The 23,557-nt window shown below is 47.8% G+C and overlaps 1 protein-coding gene across 1 annotated transcript in view; it reads right to left on the bottom strand.

Moving 5' to 3' along the window:
- The window catches only part of LOC311232419 (dystrophin-like), a gene marked incomplete at both ends in the record, with an annotated part of 50,744 nt that overhangs the window by 21,345 nt on the left and 5,842 nt on the right, over positions 1–23,557 (bottom strand). The window contains 6 exons of the mRNA XM_084319208.1: positions 137–348; positions 1,492–1,609; positions 6,049–6,218; positions 6,495–6,594; positions 9,650–9,748; positions 23,002–23,151. Of these exons, the coding sequence (XP_084175334.1) occupies positions 137–348; positions 1,492–1,609; positions 6,049–6,218; positions 6,495–6,594; positions 9,650–9,748; positions 23,002–23,151 (849 nt within the window). The remainder of the gene's footprint in view (positions 1–136; positions 349–1,491; positions 1,610–6,048; positions 6,219–6,494; positions 6,595–9,649; positions 9,749–23,001; positions 23,152–23,557) is intronic.

The following is a 23,557-nucleotide window of genomic DNA, read 5'->3' as shown; positions in this document are numbered from 1 at the left end:
CCGCGTGGCATGAGCACTGCACCCCTGCTTGTATGTCATAAATGTCTTGATGAAACAGTACTGTATATTTGTATGTCTTGTATGTCATAAATGTCTTTTTTGGGGGGGGGGGGGGGGGGGGGGGGGTGTAACCTACCTTGAGTTCAGCATTTTGTTTCTTTAGTGCATCCACTGTGTATGCAATCCCAGTTAATGACTCAAGCTTGTCATTGGCCATTTTGATGAGAGGCTCCACCCTCTTCCTGGCTTCCAGCCAATCGGTGGAGTCCTGGATCATGTTGTGGAGCTGCTGCGTCCTATCAGAGAGCTTGGTCTGAGAATCCTCCCAGTGGGCCTGCAGCCTGTCAACTATAAAAAATAAAAAATAAAAACAACAACACAAACATGAAAATTGATAGGCAGCACAATCCACTAGCTCTGGCTAGTTAGCCACAAGCTAATGCAAAGTCAATGGGATCAAACTCTGGCTAGTTAACCACAAGCTAATGCAAAGTCAATGGGGTCAAACTCTGGCTAGTTAGCCACAAGCTAATGGACAGTCAATGGGGTCAAGCTCCTGGCTAGTTAGCCACAAGCTAATGCAAGGTCAATGGGGTCAAACTCTGACTAGTTAGCCACAAGCTAATGCAAAGTCAATGGGGTCAAACTCTGGCTAGTTAGCCACAAGCTAATGCACAGTCAATGGGGTCAAGCTCCTGGCTAGTTAGCCACAAGCTAATGCAAAGTCAATGGGGTCAAACTCTGGCCAGTTAGCCACAAGCTAATGCAAAGTCAATGGGGTCAAACTCTGGCCCGTTAGCCACAAGCTAATGCAAAGTCAATGGGGTCAAACTCTGGCCAGTTAGCCACAAGCTAATGCAAAGTCAATGGGGTCAAACTCATGTCTGTACTGAGTGAAGCTCCTGTCTGTAGAGTGAAGCTCCTGTCTGTACTGAGTGAAGCTCACTGAAATCTACTCCATTCTCACAATGTAGATTTCAATGAGCCTCAGTCAGCTTGTACAGACAGGAGCTTGACCCCATTGACTTTGCATTAGTTTGTGGTTAACTATCCGGAACTAGTTTGAGGAACAGCATGGGTTGTGCTGAGAAAGGACTCTATCCATGTATCCGTTTACGTTGGCAAAAAGATTACCGGAAATAAGCATAATTTACATTACATTTACATTTAGTCATTTAGCTGATGCTTTTATCCAAAGCGACTTACAAGTTCTGTACTTTCATCTATATCAGTCTTTCCTTTAGCTCATCACCATTAGCCTTGTGTGCTAATGGTGGTGGTGGTGGTGGTGTGTGTGTGTGTGTGTGTGTGTGTGTGTGTGTGTGTGTGCGTGTGTGTGCATGCGTGTGTGTGTGTGTGTGTGTGTGTGTGTGTGTAGGTGTGTGTGTGTGTGTGTGTGTGTGTGTGTGTGTGTGTGTGTGTGTGCGTGTGACTGTGTGTGTGTGTGTGTGTGCGTGTGACTGTGTGTGAGTGTTTGTGTGTGTTTCTCACTGCGGTCAGTAATAGCGTGGCGGGTCTCCTGGTTGCTGGTTTTGTTTTTGAGGTTTTGGGCTGCAGTGACCTGGCTCTCCAGCTGGGGGCGCCGCTGCTCCATCTCCTGGAGAGATGTCTGCAAAAAATAAATAAAGGGACATACTGATTGATTAACCCAGTAATGCCCACAGTGGAATTGTACAATTGCCTTTACAGCATGCAAAGTACTAACGTCACGGTGACCAAATGTGTCCAAATTTTTATAGGATTCTATCACATTTTCATAACAATAGCGAATATAACTTACCCTGCGCCGTTTTCATTGAGGTTTCTTACAAATTAACAATGTTTTATTTGTCCTTTATATGCGGATAACATTACAATCTTAAATTGTACCATTATGTTCCCCTTTAGACAACAAACATAATGCTAATGATGCACTTTTGTTAAAGGGGAACTATTTTACTATTTCTTACACTATTTGGGCACTTTTACACAATTCCTGTGAGTCTATGGAACACCTCTGTAATATATATATTTATTTTATTCATTGTTTTGTATTTCTAATCAAGTCCTCAAAAACATAATTTTTCTACCTCAAGATCTCGAGCCGTTTTGAGCCTGGGCTCCAACCACTGTGTGCAGCTCATCTTGTACCTGATGCCACACAGCCACATTAACATGCAGCGGTGTCTTTCTGACATCACAAATCATCACATTTTCAAATGACTCAGTTCAGTGAGGGTGAATATTGTGAGAGGAGAATTGGAAGAATGCGCCAATATGAGAATTAGAGACATAGATCATATTAATATAAGTTCACATAGCTAGGAAACAATGCTAAACACTCAAAAAGGCCATTTAAAAGATAGTTCCCCTTTAAGATAATTAGGTGACCATTCTCGATCACTGTACTCCGGTCCCATTAATAGTTTAACGCTGTTCAGATCGCGTTTTCCTAATCCGGTGCTGACCAGTGACCTGTGAACTAGGTGCTAAAGGTCTTGGGAATTGTATTCATTTTGTAGTCATAACATTCATTCATTTTCACCTTTTAAACCAATGCTGCCATCTACTGACAACAGAAAGTGTTGTGTATAACGTTAAATTGATTAGAGAGGCTACCCGCACACTTGTAACCACTGTCGCCCAAAACACATTCTAGAGATTCCCACTTTTTACTGGTACATAGGTTCATATCTAATAGTCTTTAGATGACTAAATATAGATGAATACTCATGAAATTTGATATATATATTCTAAAATAAGTATAATTTCACTTCATCTACCTGTCGACATGAAATTCCCAAACGCTGACGCTAAAAAAAACCTGGATGTCGCGCAAAATGGGGCGTGACCGAATTTGGTCCCAGACAAAGAGAGTGACTGAGATTGGTCTACGTTCCATTAGCAGAGCTGAGCACACAAGAGTTTTGATCTATCAAATCGGTCAACATATGAGGCTACAGTGGCTACATCCATATTTGTATATTTTTATATGGGTTGTCTATGGGTTTTAATGTACATTATGTAGTATGTTGAGGAAAATTAAGGAAGAGCCCCACATAATGTTTTATCATCCCTTAATTAGTAGACACACGTTAACTGTATCTCAAAAACTACAAGGAGTTATATCAAATGCTTTTGTTGTCTTGTGGAGCCACATGTCTTGACAATTCTCACAGCAAAAAACCTCTAACAGAAGAAATTATTGTGGGGCTTTTTCCTAACATATACTAAATATAGTCATTAGTCATTAATGGGTTAATTGATTGATTTTTCAATGTATCAGGGATGCTCAATATTGGCTTTTTTACCGATACCGATATACCGATATTGTCCAACTCTTAATTTCCGATACCGATATCAACCGATATCAACCAATACCGATATATGCATACTATATGCATTACATATCTCTTGTCGTGTAATTAACACAACATTATGCATACTTTGACAATAAATAAAATAATAATTTGTTCTTACTTGCTTGCCTGGGTAAATAAAGGTTAAATAAATGTTAAAAATTTTTTAATAAAAAAACAAAAAATTTGAAAACCGATACCAATATTTTCCAATATCACATTTTTATGCCAATTATCGGCCGATAATATCGGTAGGCCGATAATATCGGACATCCCTAGTATCAATTGATTGATGTGACTGATTGATTGCGTGATGATTGAACATCTGATTAACTGATTGATTGATTGATTGGCTGATTGATTGATGATTAAACATTTGATTGATTGATTGGTTGATTTATTGATTGATTTGCTGACTTACTGACAAATTGAGTGATGACAAAATATTTAATTGGTTGATTGATTAAATTGATTGATTGATTTATTAATCATCAACAGCATGACGTGTTTGTAAAACGTCTTTTGCTCAATCAGCTTTCTCTGTCAAAGGTGCAAAACTCTGGAACTCTACCTGATCACCTGACATCTGCTACAAATATTTCCATGTTCCAGAAGCTTACTAAATCTTGGCTAATTCAGCAGCAAGCCTGCACCCACTGATTGTATGTGTTAACAGAGTGGGATAATGAGTATGTGTGTGGGTGTAGAGGGGTGTTGTGGGAGGGTGGTTCAGGGTGGGTGGGTAGGAGAAGAGGGTGGTACAGAGGGGGGGGGGGATGTGTGTCTGTGGGTGTTGAGGGGGGGAGGGGATGTTGTGGGTGGGTCATTTTTTGAGCGGGTGAATGTCTGAGTAGGGCGGTGGGTATGTTGATATAATTATTAGGTCTATAGATGGTATTCCTGTGTTGATCCTGTGTGCCTTAATACTGGGATTGCACTGGGGTGTGCACAGGTATCTCTATATAGAGATGTTGGTGCACACCCTACTGTTATCCCAGGTGTATGTAATGGTGTATGTATCTGTGTATCTAATGTTAGTAAGGGCATGTCTACTTTGTACACTATCTGCTTTTATTACCTTTTTATTTACCTACTGTATGTCCTATTTTATAATGTTTTATGTCAGCCTTTTAACACATTGACCGCCAAAAACGTTGTACGACGGGTTTGCTGGTCATGCGAATTCTGCCAAGCCACGGCGTACGACGTTATTGAGATAATATAAAAAAATTTCGCCATGGTATTCATAATTCCGCCGCCCAGCCTCTGCTGAGACAGTGGGACTCTGCACAACCGTGCAACGCTTCAATACCGCCGCCTGGTGGATGATCAGGCGAGTTACAACCGGAAATGGATCTGGTGATCTCGGTGCATCTGGGAAATCCGTCCGGCAGTCACATATTGTTGCGGGACTCTAGACACACATCCGTGTATATGGATCGCTGCCATAACTCAATAATCGATATGATTTGGGTATTTATTGCGCCATACAAACCGGAAATGGATCTAGTCGATCGACGTCAAATAAGTGGGATCTTTTTCCTCCAGTCTCATCGGTGAACGGTAAGAGGACAGTAACGTTACTTTCAGCTTGATTGTTTATTCTTTTCAATGCAAACCGCTCTGATCAATATATCACCCATACTACATAAAGCATTTACTGACGATCACGGAATTATAAACGACCCCCCCCCCCCTTTCATCCGCGCATGATGAGTCATAACGTTTAGGATCGTATTCAGTTGGATTTTTTAATATAGCGTGTATCGCGAATAAACTGCAATCGATAATCTATATTATGCGTTTAGGCCTATAACTAGCGTTCTAGGAATTACTGCAGAAAAAACGATAAAAACATACTTATATTCTAGACGGTATTTTCGTATGAATCTATGAATGAAAAAGTATAACGTTCCTACATCCTGAACGATAGATAATCGATGTTGAATGGGCCATAGTAATGTCAATTTAGCAATACAATTTAAAAAGTTATAGCCCTGCAAAGAAGGTGAACATCTCCATAGGCTTAGACTGGTGGCAGTGTTGATGGATAGAAGCGTGGCAGTCAATGTGTTAAGGGACGGGTGTTTCAAATGACAGATCCAGCACTGAAAAGTTAAACCTCCGCTGCTCCCCTACCACTCCTCCACCACTCCACGGGCCAAACTGATTTTGTGACTCCTATTGTTCTGGACCGGGCCAGATTTCACACCTCCACTGCCTCCCACAGGCTGGGGAGACTTTTTCATCTTAAATTTGTATTCGTCCCAAACGCCCCAGCTCCATCCGATTCCTTAGGTTTTTTCACTGTTTACTTATCATGCATTGAAACACTAATATATGGGCAGTACCCCAAGTCAGACTGCCCCGAACCCACTTATTAAAAATTATCTTGGGGGTCTGAGGGCAGTAGCCCCCAAACCCCTCCCTGGGGGAGCACTTAAGTTAAGTACCCTCCCTTTGTTCTTTTTGGGAGCCCCCAAAGTCACCCCCGAAATATAACACCTGAGTGCTAGTTCTAAAGTGGTAGAAGGGTGGCAGAAGCGCAGTAGAAGGGAACTAATTTTTCAGTGCTGGATCTGTAGCTTTGACTACAAACACTATGATACAGGCATTATCTATGTATTTGTATCTGTCCCTTTCAAATATATCTAATATGTATTCAAATATCTTTGTTAATGTAAATAAATATTAATAATGAAGGTATTACCTTGAGCTTGCCGATGTGGTCGTTGATGTCATCCAGGTCGGCCACGACCACTCGCTGGCTCTGTACCATCTGATCCAGCAGAGCCAGCCAATCAGAGAGGTCGGCCCACGACTTGTTGAACTGGGCCAATGCTGCAGATTCTGCCTGGGCACTGCCTAGCAGGGTCTCATCTAGGGGACACACACACACGCACACACACACACGCACGCACACACACACACACACACACGCGCGCGCGCGCACACACACACACACACACAGATTAGATTTGTTCATGTCAGGTATGATACAAATTAAAAAGATCAATTGATCAACACACAGACTCTCACACTCACACACACACACACACACACACACACACACACACACACACACACACACACACACACACACACACACATACACATACACATACACACACACATATGTTGTGTAGAAGATCTTACTAGTTCTCCTTGCCACCAGTAGAGCTGCCATTCTTTCTTTCTGCTGTTGGACCAACTCCAGGATCAGAATCCAGTCTTCTCTTAGCGTGTCATACTTCACCTGTCGATACACACATACTAAGTATGTACCTTCTTTACTTATATACATACTTTATCTTTGTTACTATCAACTAACATTCCTAATACAGCCCCAAAATACTGTGTTTGCATCTACCCTAAGCACACAGACAAACCACATTCATTTGTAGAACTGTTGCTTTTTTCAGTTGGTTACCAGACTTACGAGAAAGTTACAAACTAATTTCTTCGTAACTCCACTTAGGGACTTCTCGGGCGAATGGTTTCTTTTCTGAGATTCGTTCGTAGCTAAGAACAGGATTTACGAACGTGGTACAGTGGTCGTAGATAGGACAGACAGGCCCGTGTACTTAAAAGGGCTTAATTTGGGAGAAATCATTGGTGATTGCGTTCACCTCGATTCTACAGACATCCTCAGATTTGAGCTCCAGTACCGTGACCGTGCGGACCTATTCGCAGAGAGCGATGAGTATCTAGTGGGACGCTTCAGGCTATCAAGACCTGTGCAATACCCTGGAGCCAGCACTGAGGACTGCTCTGAACGGCATGACCAGTGTGTGGAAATCCAACCTCCCCCGTCAAATCAAGCTCAACTTCTTTCATGCAACAGTTGAGTCTGTCCTTTTGTATGGCAGTGAATGCTGGACCTTGAAGCCCACCCTGCAGAAGTCCTTGGATGGGTGCTACACCAGAATGATGCGTGTGGTGCTCAACATCAACAGGGATGAGCATGTCACTAATGCAAACTTGTATGGGGGGGTGCTAAAGGTGAGCGATAAAGTGGCAGTCAGGAGAATGAGGCTGGCAGGTCACTGCCAGAGACACCATGAAATGCCAACCAGCAAACTTGTGCTGTGGGAACCAACACACGGGCATCGATCACGAGGACGTCCCACGTTAACCTACGTGGACGTACTCAGGAGAGATGCGGGAACAGAAAGCACCGGCGAGCTAGCCAGATGCATGGAGGATCGGGATGACTGGAAGCACCGATGGAGGGCCCGTCCGAGGACGACCTAGATAGATAGCACTGAGGAGCCAGACCAGACGCTCGAACCCTGTGCCACCACATGTCCAGGTACTGTCCACCTTGGGCACGTGCGCATCAAGGCACCCTCCCCAGAAGTGTTTCCATATCTCAACAGAAAGCAATACCACTCCATCAACATTCAAATAGGGAGGTGTAGTCTGACATCACTTTAGTTTCCCGCACAGTCCACCCGTATAGGGATTTATCATTGGGAAAATGTATTATCGGCTATTGTAATAATTCTGCCTCATGAACATTGGCAAGCTTTCCATTTTTGCACAAAATGAGTTCCCTTCTATCACTAACATTATTTGTAAGTTTTTTTGGTTGAAATAAAATTATACGTGGGCGGCTAGGTGGCGCAGTGGGCAAGGCGCTCGCCACCAACGCAGGAGATGCTGGGTTCGAGCCCAGCTCTCGGCGTTGCTACCAGCTTGGCTGGTCGTTCATACTAATACAATTGGCAGTATTAGGGGGTGGGAAGCTGGTGGGTGGGGATCGGACATTGTGGACAGCGACTCCTACAGGTCGGTTGGTGCGCCTGTGCAGTAGAATCAGGAAGCGATGAGGGCGGCGTGTCCCTCCCACGCAGACCCCCGACGCTGAGAGATTGCGCTGTACAGGTGAAAAGATGCGACGGCTGCCTCCTCGTGTACCGGAGGGGACACGTGATGTAAGGCTTCGTCCACATTGCAGCCGGCCAGTGGGAGGCATGGCCTAACAACGTTCGAGACAGGGGAGGGTAGAATTGGACAATGCGAAATTGGGAACGGGAGAAAAATAGAAAAACGTGGAGAAAAAGTAGATAAAAAAAAAGGAAATAAAATTATACGTAATTATTTTACGATTAATTGCGAATTGTTTCATGTTGAGCTATAGATTGTGGCTGAATACACACAGAAAGGTACACCATGCCAATGTTCACACTTTATTTGTTTTAAACGAGACGATTTAGAAATGTGTCCATTGGAAATACATTGCATGCAAGCGAGGTGGACCGGCCGGAAACAACAATGACGTGACCACTACACCTCCCTATAATCTGCAACGCACAGAACCACCTGCTCAACGTGGTCTCCCACTTCCCAGGAGGTGAACATGACTTCTACATCATACATAACAGATCTGTGGGTGTGCACCTCGAGCAAGGAGACGCTGGAGACGCATGGCTAATTGGTGCGTACTGTATATGTGCGTAATGAATCGTTCCAGCAACAGTAGGCTTCTAATATTCTAATGACTTGTTTTATTAGGAGATCGCGGATATGCGCTGGCCCCCTGGTTGATGACCACACTCACCAACCCCCCAGACGGAGCAGGAGATAGCCTACAATGATAGCCACGCGTGCACTCGTTCCAAAGTCAAGCACAGCATCGGACTGCTGAAAAGACGCTGGGTGTGTTTGGATGCAGCAGCTGACATCACATTAACCTCACCTGTTAACTCATCCCATGCCGCTTTTTTTGGGTGGTCTTGTACCCGTATTGACACCACTAAATAAGATGTCACGCTAAGATGTCATGTTCTGCAGTATGACTTACTACTATAGGGTCTTTATACCTGTATGACTGTACATATTAATACTACAACTCTGTACATGCATCTGACGAGCACTATTACTCAGTATTATTTAAATATTTTATACCCAGTTTAATGACCTGTGCATTGTATGTTACTCTTACACTTTTTTTGATCAGTCGCAAATTGTGTTCACGCTACCTGTTGAATCTGTTTGCAAATTCAGGTGTACGAGAACGTGCTTTCAGTTTAAGAATGAGTGACGACGTTCTTCATTCAACAGATCGCAGTTGAGAACACTTTGGCCATTTACAAACACCTTTTCACACGTTCAGGCGTCCGGAGGATATCTTTTGTAAGTTTGTTCTTAGAAACTTCTTACGAAAATAGTTACGTATACTTTCGATCATGAGGTCCAGTATTTCCCTATATATTTTCACATTCATTCAACAACGGTTGTAATATCAATTATGCTGCTGCTTTATTATTGGACTACTGTAAAATAGCATATAATATCAAATTCCTGACCTGTTCTGATTCACTGGGAGGGTTGTTCTTGTAAAGCTGATTGGCTCGTTCGAGAACTGACTCCACATCTGGCTGCTTGACCTGCACCTCCTCAATGAGCTGGACAATAAAACAACAAACAAACAATCAATAAAACAGTGCTATGATCATCATCATCATCATCATCATCATCATCATCATCATCATCATCAACATCATCACCATCATCATAACCATCATCATCATCATCATCACCATCATCACCATCATCATCATCATCATCATAACCATCATCAACATCATCATCACGACCATCCTCATCATCATCATCATCATCATCACCATCATCATCACCACCATCAACATCCCCCATCATCATCATCATCATCATCACCACCATTGTCATCAGCATCATTACTTACACACATGTCATCAAATCTATACTTGGTTCCATATATATTTAGTTTCATATATACTTGTGAAGGATTTGGGGTGCTTTTTCAATGTATGTGATGTATAGATCGGGGGGAGTGACCACAGCTAAAACGGTGCCGGGTCAGAGAGGTCGAAGTGCATGCGGACGGTGGAAGCAGGAGACGGTGGTTCAGTAGAGCAGGGTGATTGTTGTGAGGCACACTGCCAGCGAGAGAATGTTTGTTGACATTCCTTTTAAGAACATCTGAGATAAGAGGGTGTCTCCCAGAGCAGGAGGGAGAGAGGTTCATCTTAATGAAAGTTTAATGGTGTTAAAGGTTATTTAGCAGTTGTCATGACAACACGTCGCATGACAACCAGAAGGCGGGGCCGTCGTTGCGACGACGAACATCTATGAGTCGAACGGTGTTTCCGGGTGTAAGGCAGACTAGAATCTGACTCAGACTAGAATCTGACCAAGAGCGAGTAGGACTGAGATCACACAGACACTCTCTCCTCTCATTGAGAGACAGGGGGGGGGGGGGGAATGCCACATCACCAGTAGCTTCGGCTACCACGAGGATGGTCTCGGCTAACGAACAGGCCTGACCACTATTGGACTGAATAACAACAGGACGATAGACGAACACACCAAAAGATCATTAGAATAGACTCTCCAAGGACGATACAATTTGATAACATCTGATTATGAGGTTCTGTTTATAGCAATAAAACAACGCTTTTCCTCATAAGGTATCTCACGGTGTCGGAGTGTCGAATTCTTACGGAAGTGGAGAATTATTATGGTTTATGGATTGCACTAACGGGGGAGATAAGGATCTTATCTGCCAGTATCGGAGACGTCAGGACCATTAAAATGACACAACGCAGAGGAATTGGATGGAGGGCCAAACAGACGAAGACGTGATACTGGCCAGTTTGATCAGGATCTTACAGTTGGTGCCGATGACAGCCGGATTTGCAAGAGATTAAAACAACGGGAACAGTTGGTTGTTGATGACAGCCGGATTTGCAAGAGATAAGAACAACGGATAAAGACTTTTTCAACAATGGGACGACAGTGGACAACAGTCATCAATGTGTGGGAGAATCATGATCGAAGCAAGGCCGGCCAGCCCTGGGAGAGAGCGTCGAGTCGAGCGGTCATGAGGCGGACCAGCGCTGTAGGAGAAACAGCGCTTAGGAGAAAGATGTGAGTTCACTGTGCACACACGGTTGTTTTGATCTTTTAAGCCAAATAAAAATGAACAGATAGTGCATCCGTAAATAAGTAGCGACAGAGAAGCCAACTGTAATAATATGAGCAGAGAGCCATGGTGTTTTGAAAAACCAAGATGGGTTTTATCTACAGGGAATGAAAAACAAACGGGCCGGTGAAGGAAGGCAGTGTTCTAAGGGGTTAATTCCACTTTATCTGGTCTGTAATATAAGGGTTGTTTTCCTCGCAAGAGGCGGGAACGCGGGACTGTGAGTCGGGAGAATCTACCTACGTTTTTCAGACCTACCGTCATTTGGCATTCAGTCTATTTTTGACCTGTTCAGTACTTGCATGTTAGTAGATCATCTATTGTCATGTGACCTGCAGACATCATTATGACCTGTTTGGCCGACGAGACTCTAGGAAACAGTTTGTTTTGTTGTTAGGCCTTGAAAAAGGAGGGCAGCGTTTGTTTGTTTGAGAGAGTAGCCATTATGAGCGAGACAAGATGGCCGCAAAAGGGGTCACGAGGGGGATGATACAAGATGGCAGTGAGCCACGAGGAGATAACAACAGATAAAGAACCAGGAAATGACACGTCAACTAAAACACCATGGAGGAGGAGTAGGTCACCACCTAGTGGCGGAGGGGGGGTAGTGCTGGGGAGTTTTCATTACCCATAGGGGAATATTTAGATATAGGCCTGTACTACCATCTAGTGGCGGAGTGGGGGAGTGATTCAATAGTGAATCTAATGAGCACAGAGAGTGGATTATTATTATAATAATAATATTAGATATAGAGTTTAATTATACAATGGATTAAAGAATAATTGCACAGAAAGATGGTGCAGTTATTTGAATGGGTTAATTATGGAATAAAGAGGGAGTTTGAATTCCAGTGGGGCCTTCTCACACCTAATAGATAGGCAGGGTCTTCAGAAGACATGTCACCAGAAGAACTGGCGCGCGCTGGGGGTCAAACTGGGATGAAGAGTTGCGCGGAGTGGGTATCGGAAACTGCAAGTGTCACGCCGGAAGACAACAAACAGGGAACCGCCCTGTAAGATGGATAATAGGTGTGGAGAAGGTGGTAGACTAATAGCAAAACAAGGGAAGTCGAATGTACAGACGACTGCCGGTGTTGTGTTTCTGCTTTCAAAGGGGGGAGACACCGACAGCGATGGAGATGACCAGGAGATGACCAGGAGACAGACTGGAGGAGGAGGAAGCCGCAGGGGCCAGGCACCGCAGCCTGGTACACAGATCATCAGATCATCCGCGACGAGAGAGAGGAGACGGCGGCGGTGGAGGAGCAGATGTAGAGAGGACAGCCAGAGACACTGAGCAGGAGCAGACCAGGGGAGACATTTTTGCCTAGGGGACCGCGCCCTGGGAGGGGGACCAGCTCAGGAAAGGAGCCGTCACTGAAAGGGGCCCTTGCCCTAGAAGACGGGACCGGCCCAAGATGGGAGGTGTACTGTAAGAGGGAAGGGAGCGCTCTGATTTGGACGTGGGGTACCTAATAGGGGGGCCGAAGGGTTTAGGTGTGTCGTCTGAAAAGTTGCAATCTGTGTTTTTCTCTGTCTCTCTCTCTCTCTCCTCCATGACCGTTGTTTATCCTTTCTGGTTTGGGTGTGATGCGGGTAATGGAAAACAAAAGGAAAAACAGCAGACGGCGGGGCCCTCATTGTTATGAGTCTATTTTTGTGTATAATTAATTGAAAAACCAAGTAGTCTGTTGATTCTGAAGGTTGATTAAGAATCAAAGGGGGGAATGAAGGATTTGGGGTGCTTTTTCAATGTATGTGATGTATAGATTGGGGGGAGTGACCACAGCTAAAACGGTGCCGGGTCAGAGAGGTCGAAGTGCATGCGGACGGTGGAAGCAGGAGACGGTGGTTCAGTAGAGCAGGGTGATTGTTGTGAGGCACACTGCCAGCGAGAGAATGTTTGTTGACATTCCTTTTAAGAACATCTGAGATAAGAGGGTGTCTCCCAGAGCAGGAGGGAGAGAGGTTCATCTTAATGAAAGTTTAATGGTGTTAAAGGTTATTTAGCAGTTGTTTGATTGATTGATTGATTGATTGATTGAAAACTTTATTAACAGATTGCAGAATGGGTACAATACAGTACAGCTCAATACACACAATTGTTAAGGGGATGCAGACCAGAGAAAGACTTTCGTCTTGTTTACATCAGGGTCCCCCATTTTCAATTCATCAGGAATTGAAGGTTGTCATGACAACACGTCATGACAACACGTCACATGACAACCAGAAGGCGGGGCCGTCGTTGCGACGACGAACATCTATGAGTCGAACGGTGTTTCCGGGTGTAAGGCAGACTAGAATCTGACTCAGACTAGAATCTGACCAAGAGCGAGTAGGACTGAGATCACACAGACACTCTCTCCTCTCATTGAGAGAGAGGGGGGGGGGGGGGGGGAATGCCACATCACCAGTAGCTTCGGCTACCATGAGGATGGTCTCGGCTAACGAACAGGCCTGACCACTATTGGACTGAATAACAACAGGACGATAGACGAACACACCGAAAGATCATTAGAATAGACTCTCCAAGGACGATACAATTTGATAACATCTGATAACATCTGATTATGAGGTTCTGTTTATAGCAATAAAACAACGCTTTTCCTCATAAGGTATCTCACGGTGTCGGAGTGTCGAATTCTTACGGAAGTGGAGAATTATTATGGTTTATGGATTGCACTAACAGGGGAGATAAGGATCTTATCTGCCAGTATCGGAGACGTCAGGACCATTAAAATGACACAACGCAGAGGAATTGGATGGAGGGCCAAACAGACGAAGACGTGATACTGGCCAGTTTGATCAGGATCTTACACTTGGTTTCATGTATTCTTGGTTCCATATATATTTGGTTTCATGTATACTTGGTTTCATGTATACTTAGTTTCATGTATTCTTGGTTCCATATATATTTGGTTTCATGTATACTTGGTTCTATGTATGCTTGGTTCCATATACTGTACTCTTGGTTTCAATACTTATTTTGTATGCTTTTAAGTGAAGGGAGGAAGAGTCAAAACAAAAGTATGAGAAAAGATAAGAAATACTGTATGTGTCTGTATGCATCCGCACCTCAGGGTCTCCCTCCTCAGGGCAGTTAAAGGGTGTGTGTCTGTCTCTCTGGGCAGTTAAAGGGTGTATGTGTCTGTCTCTCTGGGCAGTTAAAGGGTGTATGTGTCTGTCTCTCTGGGCAGTTAAAGGGTGTATGTGTCTGTCTCTCTGGCAGTTAAAGGGTGTGTGTGTCTGTCTCTCTGGCAGTTAAAGGGTGTGTGTGTCTGTCTCTCTGGCAGTTAAAGGGTGTATGTGTCTGTCTCTCTTGGCAGTTAAAGGGTGTATGTGTCTGTCTCTCTGGGCAGTTAAAGGGTGTATGTGTCTGTCTCTCTGGCAGTTAAAGGGTGTATGTGTCTGTCTCTCTGGGCAGTTAAAGGGTGTATGTGTCTGTCTCTCTGGCAGTTAAAGGGTGTGTGTGTCTGTCTCTCTGGGCAGTTAAAGGGTGTGTGTGTCTGTCTCTCTGGCAGTTAAAGGGTGTATGTGTCTGTCTCTCTGGCAGTTAAAGGGTGTATGTGTCTGTCTCTCTGGGCAGTTAAAGGGTGTATGTGTCTGTCTCTCTGGCAGTTAAAGGGTGTGTGTGTCTGTCTCTCTGGGCAGTTAAAGGGTGTATGTGTCTGTCTCTCTGGCAGTTAAAGGGTGTGTGTGTCTGTCTCTCTGGCAGTTAAAGGGTGTATGTGTCTGTCTCTCTGGCAGTTAAAGGGTGTGTGTGTCTGTCTCTCTGGGCAGTTAAAGGGTGTATGTGTCTGTCTCTCTGGCAGTTAAAGGGTGTATGTGTCTGTCTCTCTGGCAGTTAAAGGGTGTATGTATGTTCCTCTGGGCAGTTAAAGGGTGTGTGTGTCTGTCTCTCTGGCAGTTAAAGGGTGTATGTGTCTGTCTCTCTGGGCAGTTAAAGGGTGTGTGTGTCTGTCTCTCTGGCAGTTAAAGGGTGTGTGTGTCTGTCTCTCTGGGCAGTTAAAGGGTGTGTGTGTCTGTCTCTCTGGGCAGTTAAAGGGTGTATGTGTCTGTCTCTCTGGCAGTTAAAGGGTGTGTGTGTCTGTCTCTCTGGCAGTTAAAGGGTGTGTGTGTCTGTCTCTCTGGCAGTTAAAGGGTGTATGTGTCTGTCTCTCTTGGCAGTTAAAGGGTGTATGTGTCTGTCTCTCTGGCAGTTAAAGGGTGTATGTGTCTGTCTCTCTGGCAGTTAAAGGGTGTATGTGTCTGTCTCTCTGGGCAGTTAAAGGGTGTATGTGTCTGTCTCTCTGGCAGTTAAAGGGTGTGTGTGTCTGTCTCTCTGGGCAGTTAAAGGGTGTGTGTGTCTGTCTCTCTGGCAGTTAAAGGGTGTATGTGTCTGTCTCTCTGGCAGTTAAAGGGTGTATGTGTCTGTCTCTCTGGGCAGTTAAAGGGTGTATGTGTCTGTCTCTCTGGCAGTTAAAGGGTGTGTGTGTCTGTCTCTCTGGCAGTTAAAGGGTGTATGTGTCTGTCTCTCTGGCAGTTAACGGGTGTGTGTGTCTGTCTCTCTGGCAGTTAAAGGGTGTATGTGTCTGTCTCTCTGGCAGTTAAAGGGTGTGTGTGTCTGTCTCTCTGGGCAGTTAAAAGGTGTATGTGTCTGTCTCTCTGGCAGTTAAAGGGTGTATGTGTCTGTCTCTCTGGCAGTTAAAGGGTGTATGTATGTTCCTCTGGGCAGTTAAAGGGTGTGTGTGTCTGTCTCTCTGGCAGTTAAAGGGTGTATGTGTCTGTCTCTCTGGGCAGTTAAAGGGTGTGTGTCTGTCTCTCTGGGCAGTTAAAGGGTGTATGTGTCTGTCTCTCTGGCAGTTAAAGGGTGTGTGTCTGTCTCTCTGGGCAGTTAAAGGGTGTATGTGTCTGTCTCTCTGGGCAGTTAAAGGGTGTGTGTGTCTGTCTCTCTGGCAGTTAAAGGGTGTGTGTGTCTGTCTCTCTGGCAGTTAAAGGGTGTGTGTGTCTGTCTCTCTGGGCAGTTAAAGGGTGTATGTGTATGTTCCTCTGGGCAGTTAAAGGGTGTATGTGTCTGTCTCTCTGGCAGTTAAAGGGTGTATGTGTCTGTCTCTCAGGGCAGTTAAAGGGTGTATGTGTCTGTCTCTCTGGCAGTTAAAGGGTGTGTGTGTCTGTCTCTCTGGGCAGTTAACGGGTGTATGTGTCTGTCTCTCTGGCAGTTATATTTCGTATGGCATCGCTCCCGCTCTGAGCCTTACGAGATACTCCATATCGCCTGTGATACCTAATGTATCTCCCACGAACAAAACACATGCACCCCACCTGTATGGGGCCCCGCCCCTTATGGTGGTACCACCCATATAATCATGACTCTGGTCATGACACACCCTTCCTCTATTTTCGTCCCAGCGCACAGGATGCTATGCACTATGCGAGCTAGCGGAAATGAAAAGATTAAGGAAGATTAATAATGTTGAGGGCTTACCGGAGGATTGTGTTTCCCTGGATTCTCCGGAGCTTGTTTTGACGACGCAGACCTGTGCTGGTGGTTCCTCGGCTGACGGCGACGGACCGAGGAGCAGCGTGCAAGGTTTGGCTATCGGGTCGGCTTGTACAAAGGTGAGGTCTGTGTCGGTAGGCGTCGATGTCGGTGTTGGTCGTGCTGTGGAGTATGTTTCGGCACCAGGGCCGGGGCGGCTTGGCGATCGTTCCACTGTAGTGGGCGATGTCTTGGCGATCCTGGAACATGCTGTTGACGCTAATGCTACTGCTACTGCTAATGCTAATGCTACTGCTGCTTCTTCTGCTAACACTGATGTTGACGCTGGAATGTCTAATAATCCCCGCCGCGGGATTCCGCTTTTCCCTCCTCTTGCCACCTTCATTGATGAAGGTCAGTCGGTGGTGGGTGTGGGGGGGTTCGCTGAGCTCTATTTACCTTTTTTGCGGGTGAAGGGGCTGACGACGGGGTGCAGCCCGGGGGTACCTTGGCTAAGTAGCCAGGTAGCTTCTTTGTTGTGCCCAGGCGGGGATGAACGACGTTCCGCCCGGCCGTTGCTTGATAGCATGTCGGCTCGGAGGGTGGCAGTATGGACGGATGAGTGGTATACTGCTGCAGGATGGCATTTAGCGGCGGCCAGTGTTGTGGCTCAGCTGGCTACTTTCCTATCCAAGATGGCGTCGGGTTGTAGGTCTTTGAGTCCAACCGACACTATGAACGTGATTCATGTTTGTGGTGTTATAGAGATCTTGACTCAGTCGCAAGCTATAACTGCGGGGAGGATTCGGATGCTATCGACTTTGGTTGTTAGGCATCTTTGGTTGGAGCAGTCTCCTCTTGGGGAAGAGGATAGGTTTTCTCTCCTCACGACTCCTTTTTCCACAGATAGTCTTTTTGGGCGTTCTGTGGAGGCGCAGGCGGTTTTTGATTCGGGTCCTACACCGCCTCACGCTGTGCAGCCAGGGGTGGGAGCACGGTCTCGTCAACGACTGTGGCGAGATCCTCGACAGGCGGCCATGTTTCCCCCGCCAGTGGTGCCCTGGTTGGAGAATCGACAGGGTTTCGCAAGGCCGACAGTCTTGGCGGCCGAGGGATCGGCCATTTTTGGTGATTTCGGGGTTGGTAAACCACCCCGTCGTCATTTTGCCGCGAGCAGCCCGCTCCCCGTTCGGTCCCCTCTCTGGTATCCCCAGAAACGGGGCTTTGAGCGTTCTCCTTTGGCTGCGGGCCGCGAACCTTCTTTGAAGCGTATGCGGCCCCATTCTTCACTTCTCATGGAGACAGGGGCTGACACCCAGTTGATGGCTGAGCCTGGGTCTGTCCGTGAGAATGTTCCGTCGTCGCGTGGTTCCTACACCGCAGGTTGTGGGTGGGTGGAACCTGGTGTTGCAGCTGCCACTAGCTTCAGTGGTCAGCAGGGGGACTCGGTGCCTCTTCTGTTGAATGCTCAGCAGGGGTTACCCCGGCTTCGCCCTCGCCAGGCGGGGTATTGCGCTGTTGCCTCCCACTCCCGTCAAACCGGCAGTGGTCTGCAAAGGAGAGGCTGGCGTGATTTGAGTGGTAGTAATATCACTGCAGGGCTTCGGCGTGTAGGAGCCCATGGGGTCCTCAGGCCTTGCGTGTCTGGCTGCGGAACGGCTCCTCAGCGTGTGCTGGAGGGGTGTTCAGGGGGTGAGTGTGTGTCCACAAGTTTGATGACCGCTCCTCCCGTATCAAACCGGCCCTTTCTGTCGGGGTCCCCCCTTGGGTGCTTTGCACGACGGGGGGGACCGGGCCAATTATCTGCTGTTCCTTGCGGCCCAGCGTCAGTTGACGGCGGGGGCGCTGTGGGATTATATTCACATATGGCGACGGGAATGTCCCTTGAATCGGTGGATGAGGAGAACGTTAGAGGCGGGGCTGGTTTTGCAGTTTGCGCGGCCCCATCCTCCGTTCTCAGGTTTGGTGCCGACCCTGTTGTCAGGGTCGGGCGCGGTGACAGCCCTGGCCGCCGAGATTCGATCTCTGTTGGCGAAGCAGGCCGTCGTTGTGGTCCCGAGAGAGGACGCAATGTCAGGCGTCTACTCCCGTTATTTTCTGGTGCCCAAGAAAACTGGGGGGGTCAGACCTATACTGAATCTGTCCATGTTCAATCGGTTGATTGTAGTGAGACCATTCAGGATGTTGACCGTCCGACTCCTTCTGCTTGCTGTCAGGAGGGGGGACTGGTTCACCTCCATAGACCTGAAGGATGCGTATTTTCACATACCCATTTTCCCTCCTCACAGGAAGTTCCTACGGTTCCTGTTTCAGGGCGTGGCGTACGAGTACCACAGAATGCCGTTCGGTTATTCTCTGGCTCCCCGCACATTCACCAAGTGCGTGGCGGCTGCTCTGGGGCCTTTACGTCGTCGGGGGATACGAGTTTTGTTCTATCTCGACGACATTCTGCTCCTCAGCCGTTCAGAGGAGGTTGCCAGGTCTCATACTCGACTGGTGGTGGAATTCCTCACCAGCCTGGGTTTTGCTGTGAATTGGAAGAAGAGTACCCCTCTTCCCAGTCAACAGGTGGAGTACTTGGGCTTGACATTGAGGTCGAAGCCCATGCTTGCGACCCTCTCGGAGCAGCGTCGGGGGGATCTCCGTCACGCGCTCGGGGGTTTCCGTCTGGGAGGGACGGTTACGGCGCTGCAGGTGATGCGTCTGCTGGGCCTTATGTCGGCGGCCCACGCGGTGGTTCCTCTTGGCCTCCTCTTTATGAGGCGGATACAGAGGTGGTTTCTCTCTTTGAGAATAGATCCGGTGTGGGGCAAAGGGAGACGGTTGACGGTTCCTTTGTCGATATGGGGGGATCTCGCCCACTGGGGGAGGCTGGGTATCCTCTCCGCTGGGGTCCCCATGGGCAGCAGAGGCTCCCACGTCACGGTTTTCACCGACGCCTCTCTCACAGGTTGGGGAGGGGCGTTTCGGACCCACGCAGTGGGGGGCAGCTGGACGGGTCATGCCGACCCAGCTGTCCTGCATATCAATGTGTTGGAGTTGAAGGCGGTCCTCCTGGTCCTCAAACGGCTCGGCCACCTGGTGGTAGGCCAGCATGTTTTGATCAGGACAGACAATGTGACGGCGGCGGCGTATATCAACAGGCAGGGTGGGACTCGTTCCGCCCGCCTGCTCCGGGTGGCGCGCGAACTGTTGCTATGGGCATCCCGCAGGCTGCGCAGTCTGCGGGCGCTCCACGTTCCTGGTACGGAAAATGTGGCGGCGGATATAATGTCTCGGGGCGGTCCTCGTCACGACGAGTGGGAACTCCGCCCCGACATAGTCAGACAGATCTGGGATCGGTTCGGGGAGGCCTCGGTAGATCTGTTTGCGTGCCGACGTTCTCACAAGTGCCCCTTGTGGTTCTCGCTCAGTCGAGCGGATCATCCCCCCTTGGGGGTGGATGCCTTCTCGACCTTTCCATGGCCGCCCGGTCTCCTGTACGCCTTCCCTCCTGTACAGCTGTTGAGTCAGCTGTTGGAGCGGATACGGAGGGAGCGCAGGACGGTGATCCTGGTCGCACCGGACCGGGGCACGTCAGTGTGGTTCCCGGTCTTAATCCAGCTTCTGGTCGCTCCTCCTTGGGTCATTCCGTGGTCAGCGACGGCCCTCTCGCAGCACAACGGAGTGCTTTTCCAGCCTCCGGTGTTGGGTCAACGCCTGGTGGTGTGGCTGGTGGGAGGGTGAGTCTGGAGAGGATGGATCCCGCAGTGGTTGATACCATCCGGTGTGCGCATGCTCCCTCCACTGTCGCGGTTTACGCGGGCAGGTGGCGTGCGTTCCAAGAATGGTGTAAGGGGGGGGGCTGGGACCCAGTCTCCTGCCCCCTGGATGCTGTTCTGGGTTATCTCCAGTCTCTCCTTGATAGTCTGTCGGCTTCGACAGTGAGGGTATATGCAGCAGCTATATCCTCCTATCATGAGGGATTTGAGGGGAATGTCTTGTTCAGCCACCCTCTTGTGAAGCGTTTCCTGCTTGGCGCTCGACGCGTTAAGCCGGTGCAACGCTCCTTGGCTCCGACTTGGGATCTTCAATTGGTCCTCGGTCGGTTGTCCTTGGCCCCGTTTGAGCCGCTCGAGCAGGCGCCGTTGGGACAGCTGTCTTTCAAGACCGCGTTCCTACTGGCTGTCACTTCCGCTAAACGCGTGGGTGAGCTCTGTGCTCTCTCGGTACGTCCAGAGTGCTTGTCTTTTCGGACCGATTGCGGTGCCACTCTGCGACCTAATCCTGCTTTCGTGCCTAAGAATATCCGGAGTTCCTTCCGCTCCCGGGATATTGTGGTTCAGGCTTTTCGTCCTCCTCCTCACACTAGTGAGTTAGATGCGGGCCTTCACCTGTCATGTCCAGTCCGTGCTTTGGGGTTTTACCTCAGCCGTACTCAGGACTTCAGGGTTACCGATCAGCTTTTTGTCTGTTACGGTGGGGCTCGTGCTGGTAAGGCACTGTCGAAGCAGCGCCTGTCCCATTGGTTGTGCGAGGGTATTGCCCTCTGCTACACGTTGGCTGGGCAGGATCCCCCTGGGGGCGTCAGGGCGCACTCCACTCGTGGGGTGGCTGCCTCTGCCGCTCTCCTGGGTGGGGCCTCGGTGGAGGACATCTGTGCTGCAGCTTCATGGTCCTCACCGGGCCCCTTTGTAAGGTTTTACCTCATGGACATGACCGGGGGTTCTGTCTCCCAGGCGGTTCTGGGGTCTGTGGCCTTTCCTGCTTCCCGTCCTTTGGTCGGGTAGCGGGAGTGTATGGGTATGGGCCGCAGTGTGTTGAGTCACACGTGGTTCCGCCTGTACGGTGTGTTCAAGGGGTTCTGGCTCCCTCTTGTTCGCATTCAGGTGGAGTTGACTGCGCCCCCCCTTCGTTAGGAAGGATGGGGTGACAGGGCTCCCCGCACCCCTTGATGTGGGCTTACGGGTCCTCAGGGGGTACATCTGTCGGGTCTCGCACCCGCTCTTCCCCATTATCTCGTAAGGCTCAGAGCGGGAGCGATGCCATACGAAATATAACGATAGGTTATGTAGATAACCTAGTTATATTAGTATAGGCTAAGCTCCCGCTCTGCGCGCCCTGAGTTCCCTCTTGAGGGATCTTTTCCTGGGACGGGTTTTTGGCGAGGAAGGGTGTGTCATGACCAGAGTCATGATTATATGGGTGGTACCACCATAAGGGGCGGGGCCCCATACAGGTGGGGTGCATGTGTTTTGTTCGTGGGAGATACATTAGGTATCACAGGCGATATGGAGTATCTCGTAAGGCTCAGAGCGGGAGCTTAGCCTATACTAATATAACTAGGTTATCTACATAACCTATCGTTAAAGGGTGTATGTGTCTGTCTCTCTGGGCAGTTAAAGGGTGTATGTGTCTGTCTCTCTGGCAGTTAAAGGGTGTATGTGTCTGTCTCTCAGGGCAGTTAAAGGGTGTATGTGTCTGTCTCTCAGGGCAGTTAAAGGGTGTATGTGTCTGTCTCTCTGGCAGTTAAAGGGTGTGTGTCTGTCTCTCTGGGCAGTTAAAGGGTGTATGTGTCTGTCTCTCTGGCAGTTAAAGGGTGTATGTGTCTGTCTCTCTGGCAGTTAAAGGGTGTGTGTCTGTCTCTCTGGGCAGTTAAAGGGTGTGTGTCTGTCTCTCAGGCAGTTAAAGGGTGTATGTGTCTGTCTCTCTGGCAGTTAAAGGGTGTATGTGTCTGTCTCTCAGGGCAGTTAAAGGGTGTATGTGTCTGTCTCTCAGGGCAGTTAAAGGGTGTATGTGTCTGTCTCTCTGGCAGTTAAAGGGTGTATGTGTCTGTCTCTCTGGCAGTTAAAGGGTGTGTGTGTCTGTCTCTCTGGGCAGTTAAAGGGTGTATGTGTCTGTCTCTCTGGCAGTTAAAGGGTGTGTGTGTCTGTCTCTCTGGGCAGTTAAAGGGTGTGTGTGGCTGTCTCTCTGGCAGTTAAAGGGTGTATGTGTCTGTCTCTCTGGCAGTTAAAGGGTGTGTGTCTGTCTCTCTGGCAGTTAAAGGGTGTATGTGTCTGTTCCTCTGGCCAGTTAACCCTTTTACTGCCGCACTACCAAACGGTTAACCCTTTCACTGCCACACGTCATCACGTTAACCCTTTCACTGCCACACTACAGAAGGTTAACCCTTTACTATCACACTACCAACGGGACCTTCTGTAGTGTGGCAGTGAAAGGGTTAAAGGGTGTATGCGTCTGTAATGCATCCGCACCTTAGGGTCTCCTTCCTCTGGGCTGGTCTCCAGCTTGGTCTTGGTGTTGGAGGCCCAGATCGACAGATCATCCAGCTCACCCTGAAGCTTCTCCAGGTCCCTAAGCAGGCCCTCGATCTCCAGCTGACGCTCAGGCAGATCCTTGGACACCTAAACGAGGGTCCCACAGGAAAGAGATTCAGTCGGTGGCTACCCCCCGGTGGTTGGGAGGACCGGTGTGGTTGCCTGGTAAACAGTGTGTGTGTTCCAGTGGTTCTCAAACTACGGGTCACGACCCAAAGTGGGGCCGTGGGTAGGTGACAGTACATTGGCATGTAATTATTATTATTATAATATATATTTTTTAATCAATATGTCAAATCAATCAAATCAATTTGTTTATGTTCTGACAACATATTTTGGCTAAATATGCCTTGTTTTATAAATGTGTATTGATAACATAGTGGTGTAATAAAAATGTCTAATAAATATGCATGATCAAGTTCAACAATGTGTGCTTTTATTTTGATATTCCTTAATTCCACGTTGAAATTACGCGATACATTAAGTGTGGGGT

Source organism: Notolepis coatsorum (assembly GCF_963971535.1).
Source record: "Notolepis coatsorum genome assembly, chromosome: 1".
NCBI lineage: Eukaryota > Metazoa > Chordata > Actinopteri > Aulopiformes > Paralepididae > Notolepis > Notolepis coatsorum.
Note: the sequence above shows the minus strand (reverse complement) of the source record. Positions and strands in the feature narration are given on the sequence as shown.